General features: G+C 46.3%; 1 protein-coding gene across 1 annotated transcript in view; it reads left to right on the forward strand.

Annotated features, from left to right (window-relative positions):
- The window catches only part of MICOS10 (mitochondrial contact site and cristae organizing system subunit 10), a 38,094-nt gene extending 29,027 nt beyond the window's left edge, over nucleotides 1-9,067 (forward strand). Inside the window, exons 2-4 of the mRNA XM_005908098.3 lie at nucleotides 5,715-5,762; nucleotides 6,781-6,890; nucleotides 8,826-9,067. Of these exons, the coding sequence (XP_005908160.1) occupies nucleotides 5,715-5,762; nucleotides 6,781-6,890; nucleotides 8,826-8,840 (173 nt within the window). The 3' untranslated portion in view covers nucleotides 8,841-9,067. The remainder of the gene's footprint in view (nucleotides 1-5,714; nucleotides 5,763-6,780; nucleotides 6,891-8,825) is intronic.
- The last annotated feature ends 252 nt before the right edge of the window (nucleotides 9,068-9,319 follow it).

The raw sequence follows: 9,319 nt of genomic DNA on the forward strand, positions 1-9,319 counted from the left end.
GCCTCAAAGGATTAAGTAACACAGTTTGGAATTGACTTAAAACTATTTTTTTTCCCCTCATAAATTGGGCCCTGAGCATCTTTCATAAATCAGGAATGTTTCTTGGAAATGTAATTCTCACTAAATTCAGTCCCAAGGGTACTTTTCTATAAAAGCACATTCTTGTTTGTTCTGACAAATGCATTTGATGATTGTAATAGTGTTATAGAAACATGATTGAACAGGAAAGAACACCCATTATAAATAGGTCAGTTTGACATTAATCCATGTGCGAAGCATAAATACAGCTTTATTAAACACAAGGCACCTCTAGGAAAATGTTGTATTTTAAAAGCAACATGTTCTACTTCAGCAATGAATCTGAAGGAATCCCCTATTTTGTTTTTAAAAAAAATGTATTTCTATGAACAGTTGCTATTGCCTGTGAAAAAAAAGTCAGCTATGCAGAGTGGATAACAAAGATTCCAGTCTTCAGCTGTGGTTCACTGACAGTGCGATCCTCCTGTGGAGTTGTGTTTTAATGGAGGGATTAACTTTTTGTTTTGTTTTGTTTGTTTGTTTGTTTTGTATTTTTTAAAATCCAATGGACACACAAAACAAAACTGCGCTGAGAAAAACAGTTATGTTACACTTCTGACATCTTTTGAGTGTGTTTTTAGAGAGGTAGCAGACCTAACCACCATTTATTGAAGTCTGTGTCAGACTGCAGATCCTTATACTTTCCTAACACAGCGATGCTCGTAGATGAGCGTGCTGAGGGCAGGTGAGGCTAAAGCACTCGCCCTGAGGTCAGAGGGCTCTGAACTGGGCCTGTGTCCCAACAGCATCCGTGCTCTTGCGTCACACGCAGTGGGAAGGTAAGTCTCGTATTTTGGAAGCTGTGTCTTTTCTTTCTGTCATTTAAGAATAAAGTTGTTTGGCATATGGCTCCTAGACTCTTAAACTTGCTTGTAATTGCTGTAGTTTCTCATAACCTGCCATTGAGTGTGGTACTTAAGTGTGTGCTGTTCCATCTTGATATGTTATTATACAAAGTAAAATGGTAGATGTAGATCAAGATTTAGCATTGATAAACCACACATTGGACTTAGGAATTTAGGAGCTTTGTTTAAAATGTTAATAAGCTGGAGTGAGATCTTAGTTATATAATCAATTATCGATAAATAAAAGGTCTGTGGTCTTCTTTCCCCTATGATCAGTTTTTCATGGACATGTTTTTTAAGTGACTTTCTGAGGATTTTTTTTAATGCTTCCCCCAGCAGTGAGTTATTCCTCAGTTGAATGTTCGTTGACAATTACTTCTACAAAGTTGATTCCATAGGAACCTTTATTTCTCCAACTTGTTCTGCTTAGGGACTGACATCCAAAGTACATTTCTGGGACTTCCTGGCGGTCCAGTGGTTTAGACTCCATGCTCCACTGCCGGGGGCCTGGGTTCAGTCCCTGGTCAGGGAGCTAAGGCCCTGCATGCCTTGTAGGATAGCCAAAAAACCCAAACATTTGTACCTCAGGACTGCAGTCAGATTATGTGGCCTGCTGCTTAATTCTTGCTGGTTATGTTTGCTTTCTCAGTATTTCAGTAAAGTCGAGCTTTGTGATATGTGGCATGGTGACTTGTCCATGTGTCACAGTAATGGCCGTCAACATAGATCCCCCCACTACACACACATGTGGCTTGGGGTGTACACTGGTACACTGCTGGTAGTTGGTATTCTTTTAAATTTGTTATAAAATCCACTTGGGCATACGATGAGGCAGTATTTTTTTATGTAGTTAGTGGAGTGAGTTCTCTGTTGTTTGTTACTAAAATAGTATCAGATGAACTGAAAAACGTATGTTTATCTACTGGCCCATTTTATGATGTCCTTTTGGGCACTAAACATGCATTAAAGGGCCGGTTAGATTGATTCGGAGCAATTTCTTTTTGAAAGAATTTGTGCCAATTCTTTTTCCTCTCCAGAAGGAATGGTTTCAGAGCATGGCTTCTTGCCTAATGTCGATTCCATAAGGCTGCTCTCTCGGGGTGGTTTTTCTTTTTGCCTTGTTCCCTGCCTTCCCCTTGGTGGACTTTGCCATTCGGAAGATGTGTACCTACAATCAGGCATTTCTTTACTTTAGAGTTATTTGTCATTCCAGACAGCATGGGCCAAAAGAACAGGCTTAAAAGGGGAGGCAGAGTTATATAAATTTTATTCATAGTTAAATATTTGCTTCCAGGGAAGGTGAAAAATGCTTTGTACTTTTTCCTCTGGCTTTTTTCTTCTAAGAGAACTTGAAATGCAACAACAAAGAAGAAGTGGCCAAAGGCTGAGAGAACTCTCCTCTTTTTCCATGTTGGTTTGTTTTTATTGTAAGACAAACCTTTCATGTTTTATTGTTAGGAAGTTTAAACCTGGCCTAGAGGTGCCAGTCTTTAGTGGGAACAGCTGCGGAGTTGGTGTCCCCTGATCAGGTGGGACTTTCTTTGAAGCAACATGTTGCCTTTTAAAAGAAAATTGAGCATGTGAGAACTTGAACCTGTGAAACTCGTCAGCAGTTCCACCATTGTTTATCTCTGAAATAACCGAGATAGCCGACTGAAAGTGTTGGCATTTAAACATCAGCTTCTGCGTCATTTTTTCTGAAGGGACCAGACTTGGTATTTTGTGTCTTAAAAATATAGAAATGGAGGAAAAAAAATCACTCTTTAAGAATCGAAGATGTCGCAGCTGAACTTAAGAGCATAGAGTATATACTTCTGCTTCAGGCTAGTCTGAACTGTGATTTTGATCCCAGTTTATACTTGCAAGTAAATGCCTTTAATAGGGCTTCCCTGGTGGCTCAGATGGTAAAGAATCTGCCTGAAATGCTGGAGACCTGGGTTCAATCCCTGGGACAGGAAGATCCCCTGGAAAAGGACATGGCCACCCACCCTAGTACCCTTGCCTGGAGAATTCCATGGACAGAGGAGCCTGGGGTCGCAGAGAGTCGGACACGACTGAGTGGCTAACACACACACACACACACACACACGCCTTTAATAGTAGCAGAATTGAAGTGGTCAGGCGTATACCTCAACTTGAATGAAGTGTAGAGAGGAAAGATTTTCGGCTTGTCCTGGTTGATGTGAAGCCTTTCTCCTCTTTGTGGCTGAGTGATAACCGGTAGCACTGGCTTTAGCACCACTCTTAATCTACTGTTAGGAAAAGTTGAGCGTCAGAGAGCTTTCTTTCCTTGGGGGAAAATAGAGACAGGCATGGAATCAGAGGGACAAGGAAAGTGCTAAAATATTTTCCTTTTGGGCTTTTGATTTGTTTGCCAAAAAATTGCCTTCCAGATGGAGAAGACCAAACGCTCTGATTGTGAGCCATTGTGTTTGTACTGGCCTACATCCCCATCCCACTGCCTGGTTTGAAATCTGTGGGCCAGTCCAAATTCTTTACCTCATTTTCTAGGACCAATTTACTGTCTTACTCATCTTCCAGCTGCAAGGGGGTGAGGCAGGTTACTTTGAAATGGAAGCCCATGCCATTTTAGAAAGCCAGGCAGCAGCAGACCCCTGCTGGGGAGCGGCAGTCGCGATGGCTGCGTCTCTGAAGCCCTTGCAGCACACCCTCCAGGTAGACTCGTGTCTGTGACAGGGGCGGCAGGCGAGCCTGGGGACGGATCTGAACAAGCCCAGCTGGCCCTGTGCGGGCTTGTTGCTGCCCTGGTTGCCTAGCGTCCTGGGCTGTCGCACGGGAGGCACACTTGGGTTTTGGCTGAATCCTGCTTTGCTGGCAGTAGGAATCTCGGTCCTCCAGTTTCCCTTGGGAGGCATCAGTTGTTCAGGGGTTGGCGCTGGGGGGATCTGGGCTTTGCAGTCTGGCAGACTCGGGCCCAGGTCACTGCTCTTCACCGACTGAACGTGTCCTTGAGCAGGTTATTTTCTGCATCTGGAAACTGGGGATAGTACCGTGTCAGGCTGCTGTTTGGTTTACAAGAATTTTTGGTGGAGTAGGGAGGGAATGTTGGGTACTCATGGGAGATACTGATGTTTGTTCCTTTCCCTTCTCTTTATGTCAGCCTGGAATAGGTTAACCATTGTGGTCTGTAAACTGACAGGTTTTCCATCACTTCATTAAACTGCATGGAAATCGGGATGACGCGAGAGATCTTCAGATGCTGCATTTTAAAGCTGGGCAACAGTACCTAGTGCAGGGCCTGTCGGACAGTGCAAAGGCATGGTTTGTAACTAAAATACATGTTTCTGTAGGGTACAGTCATAGGAAGGAAGCGCATCATGGCCACATGTAGAGGGTAAGAGGCTTATCAGAACTCACTCTGGGTAATAGCATAAACACTTGATCAGGCCAGCATCAGCGGGATTGTTGCACAGGTGAAGCAGAAAAGGTGTGGGTTAGCTTACTTGCTTAAGATGAAGCTGTCTGTGTCTGGAGCAGAAAGGTCAGGTTTGCTGACTGAGGAGTGCTTTGAGTGTTCACACTGCCTAGCCTACATTCATGCTTAGACAGGGAGGAGGCTCTCGGAATTCCAACAGCGCGTATTTGAAAACCGTTAAGGCAAGTGAGAATCGGACCTTTATGTGGTGCTTAATCGTGGGGAAGTTGGTCAGGGCTCTGTTGGACCGTGGGCAGACACTTAGTAAAGAACATCAGGATACTCTGAAAAGTCTGAAAACAGTTAACTGTCAAGTCTGAGGAGAAATCAGGGCTTGGCTCTCTTCCTTGGCATGTGTAACTTTACTTTTTTGATAATGGAAAAATAAGTTTATCTCAAAGTTTGGGACATGTGTCTCTACAGTATGTGAGATGATTTTTTTCCTAAAGTGATACCACAAGTAAAGTTTTATTTTAATTATTCTGCATTCATTTAAAACGTGCCTTATTAAAAAAGTACAGCTGGCGCTCGAATCTGTGATTATAGATACTATTTAAGTTGAAGTTGAGTTTATATAATTAAATACATTCATTAATGTTTTTCTTCTTTTTTAAAGAAAATAAATTATGACCATATCAACAGAATGACCAAGGTTGAGAAAGATTGGTCAAAATGAGGATTTAGCTTTTTTTTTTGGCTCCAAGCTTAAGGTTCCTGTGAAGTTTGATTTAAAATTAGGTAAAGTTTTTTTTTTCCTACCAGATCATTAAAACAGGGTTGCATCTGTTTTTTCATCTTGAAAGATGGTGGTTAAAAGTGCCCCGTGAGTCAGCGAGGAGAGGGGCCTGATGTCCACGCTTGAGGACGTGCTTTCCCCGTCTGGACAGTCTGACTTGTGGCAGCAGCTCCTCTGGATCGCTCCTTTCCATCTTCCTCAAAACGTCGCCATCACTCAAAATGCCGAAACAGCCAGGGGAGCTTCCCGCTGAGGGTGTTCACCTGGCGTGCCGGCCGTGGCGTGCCTGGGAAGGTGGCGCGGGAGCCCGAGGTGCTGGAGGCTGTCTGCAAGCCATGCGAGAGCATCTTTTCAGAACTGTTTCCTGGCTTCTCCCCCGCACCCCAAGACTCGTCTAGACAGAATGGGGGAGAAAGTTCTTATCCCCTGGTGGGGCAGAGGGGACCGCAGGCGTAGACACGGCCTCTGACGACAAGAAGGAAGTTAGAAACGAGAAGCTCGTCTCTCTACCAAGTTAAAAACATCTGTCTTGTAGATGTTCACATTTATGAAATGTTCATTTTATTTTTGTCAAGTTACTGTTAAGGTGTTTAACATGTTTTTCCTCCCTCTTTTGTAGGTACTGGCTTTGGATTAGGACTTGTTTTCTCACTTACCCTCTTTAAAAGTAAGTGTGCCTTCCTGCCTGTGTGCATAACGTCCTAGGGTCCACGTGCGCGGCAGGGACGCTGCTGGAGGCACAGCCCCCGGCCGCCAGCATCCACGTGTGGGTTTAGGTAGGCCACTGCACAGTGAGCTAGACAGAGACCACAGGCGCAAGTGAGGCCGGAACGGGTGGGCATCTCCAGAACTCCCCCGGGCACTAAGTCAGGGTAACGGGTGGGCATCTCCAGAACTCCCCCGGGCACTAAGTCAGGGTGCCTGATATCATTAAAAAAAAAGCCTGTACTTTATGCCAGTGAGTCATTTGGCCAAATCTACGCTCTCAAATAATTCTAATTAGTTACAGTTTTTTCTAAAGCAGCTTGAAAACAAAAGTCCTGCTGGTAATAAAAAGAAGTGGACCTGAAATAAATAGGCTTTTTGGCCAGAAATTCTCCTGAGCGAAGGGCAGGCAGTGTCCCTTTCATTCGGTGGAAGAACTTCTCAAGTTTGGCTATTGAATAGAAGCCATAGGGTCACTTTGACCTCCTTCCATGAGGAACTGGTGGGGAATACACAACTGGAGAATCCCAGTGAACCAGTGCTAGTGTGAAGTAATCGTCTATGGCATTAGCTTAAGTAAACCTCATGACTTAGTAGAAGTAAAATATGTAAATATTGGTGAAGTTCTTACATACTTTAAAAATTCAAAAGACCTTACTGGTACTATTATGATAAGGTTTAAGAATTAGTTGAAATGAGCAGATGGTTAGAACTGGCATAGAAAAGTTAACAGGCTCCACTGTGTCTGCTGTGTTCATATTGTACCACCTAAGACTTCAAGTCTGGTAGCACGGGTACTTAATCGGCACCTCCCCTGGGCTGGTGGTGAGACCCTGACAGAGACGTGTGGCATGTAACAGTCAGCAGCGTGGTGCATGCTGAATGTTCACTGAACCCTAAGCAAGTGTATTGAAGCCAGAGGAAAACTTTTATTTTCTTCTCACAGTTCCCTCTTGGGGTTTTCCTTTTCTGCTCACCAGGAAGAATGTGGCCATTAGCCTTTGGCTCTGGAATGGGATTTGGAATGGCCTACTCCAATTGTCAGCATGATTTCCAGGCTCCGTACCTTCTACACGGAAAATATGTCAAAGTACGTACAGAACTGGTACTTCTCTTTCTTCCTCCTGCCTCCTCAGAGAATTCTTTAGAGTGCAGGTAATAATAAATACGATAAATGATAAATAAACCGAGGTCTTTGTGGCACCGCTGAGCTCGTAAGTGAATTGACTTGAATCATCACAGTGAAGCAGATTCTATTAAATTCTCCTTTCTGTAGGCAGCACTCTTGTTCAGGATATCAGAGTGCCCGGTAAACATGTCACACACATTCAGGCTAAACCTAGACTCCTGAACTCAGTCGTGCTTCTGCTTTCTACTGAAGAGGGCACGTTCTTGACTGTGAGTCCCGCCCGATTCTGCTGCAGTCTTGTCTACAGATGGGTTTTTAACGACGCAAAGAAGATGCAAAAGTTTAACACTTGCCTCAAGTGAAAGGACGTATCCCGTTTCCTAAAAGTTTCTGTGCGTAGCAGCCTCCGGACGGAGGTGCTGTTTATTTTTGTATCGGGGCTTGGAACAAAGTAGGTGCTCAAATAAATGTAAAATAAATGAATGAGGTAAGTTGTGTATCTCACTAGACGCGCTGGTGGCCTCGGGGCGTCAGGCTTACTAAGGCATCACTGTCACACACCACCACCTTCATGAAGAACTTCTCCTTCTCGGGATGTGCAGAGTCGTCTGCCTTCTCGGTTAACCTCGAGCTAGAATCACTGGTCTGGGCCGCAGCGGGGCCCAGGGAAGAGAGCCCAGAAGCCAGGACACCCCGCTGTGTGCTTTCTGGGTGCTCTGGAGTTCTTCCCTTCTTTTCTCACTTATGAGGTAATTTCTGCCTATGGGATTGCTGTGCAGATTAAATGTGAAAATGTCTTCAAGCTCTGAGGTGCTATATAAACAGAAATATTGGTTATTACAGAGGAGGCCAGCCAAGAACGGGTGGCTGACTCGTCCATTGTCCACCGTACTAATAAGCAGGGCAGAGAATGGGGTACAAACGAGCGTCCCAGCTCGGAAGCCCCTATCTGAGAAGGTGCGTAGACTGTCAGCTGCCCACTGGCCAGCCTGTGCAGCCCTGGAGAGGGGACTGGGAGCAGGGGAGGCGGGAGAGCCTAGCGCAGGCAGGCCCTCAGTCGTCATGACCTGCCCCTACGCCAAGGCCAGGGTGGGTGTCTGGGGGCCCGCACGGGCGGAGGGCAGCTGCATGGTACCAGCGCTGACCACGGGCAGTTTCCCTGCTCCCGGCTCCTCCCCTCGTGGCCCCGCAGCTGAGTCTGGAGGAGAATAGAAAGGAACAGGGAGAGGAGCTTTAGGTCTTTTAATTGAAATGTTTTCATTGTTACAAACTGAGTTGTCATGGATAAATGGCTCAGGGGTGATTATATGTGTGTATATTTAATGGCTGGGAGTTACTGTGGAAGATGCTGTTAGAGGTTTTACAGCCCTGTGCGTGCTGCTCCAGCGCGGCCTGTAACTTTATCTGAGCTCGAGTCTGCGCCTCGATGTTGTCAGCCTCTAGTCTCTGAGGAGAGGAGCAGGACTGCGGCTTGGGGCTTTTCCAGTGTAGTCGTAATATGGGGTGGTGATTGCTGAGCGCCTGCTACGCCCCGTGGGCCATCCTGGGTGCTTTATCTTTGTGTTCCTTCTCTAGACCTCTCCCAGCAGATCTGCGATGGAGGTTTTATGACCCTCGTTCAGCAGATGAGAAAACTGAACTTTTCCGGGGTTAGGAACTTGCCAGAGCTCCCAGCGTTAGTAGGCCGTTTGATCGCAGCGCTGCGCTCTCTCCACCCACCTGGGAGCCGCCCTCTGCTGGGTGTTAACCTGGTGTGCTGGAGACGGTTCTCTTGAGAGTGAGACAGGTTTCAAGCAGATGCCGGTAGGGCCCTGTGCGCCTGCCCCGCGGCGGCAGGTTGGAGGGGCTCGTCAGGAGGCCATGCGCGCCTGCTAACGGAGTGTCCTTCCTTTCCAGGAGCAGGAGCAGTGACTCACGCCTGAGAGCACCCCAGGGGGAGGGCAGGAGAAACCACGTTCATTCCTCAGGAACGCTGAGGCGCCCGAGCGAGCCGCACTCTCCGTGAGCGTCGCCAGTAATGCTCAACTCCAGCACACTGTGCACGTGTTTGAAACTAAGTCCGTTTCTTGTTTTGTATTTTCTCTCTGGAAATTGCAGGGCGGTGGTCTTAAAATAAATAAACTAAACTCGGCAGCCCAGTGCGTGGCCTGCGTTTCTTTGCCTTCGGTCTGTGAGCAGGAGGTGTCTGTCTGAACTGCCAGCAGCTGTAACCGCCTGGTCGCAGCCTCTCTCTCAGCCTTCCTGGAAGCACAGCCGTGGTGTGTTCCTCCCCGCTCGCCCCGTGAAGTGTAGTTTTCAGAACTGCTTCCACCTCACAAATCGGAGCTTGGAGAGTGCAGTGTGTGAAGATGATGAACATCCAGAGGAGCTGCGCTTGCTCTGGCTGTTAG

Source organism: Bos mutus, chromosome 2 (genome assembly GCF_027580195.1).
Source record: "Bos mutus isolate GX-2022 chromosome 2, NWIPB_WYAK_1.1, whole genome shotgun sequence".
NCBI classification, from domain to species: domain Eukaryota; kingdom Metazoa; phylum Chordata; class Mammalia; order Artiodactyla; family Bovidae; genus Bos; species Bos mutus.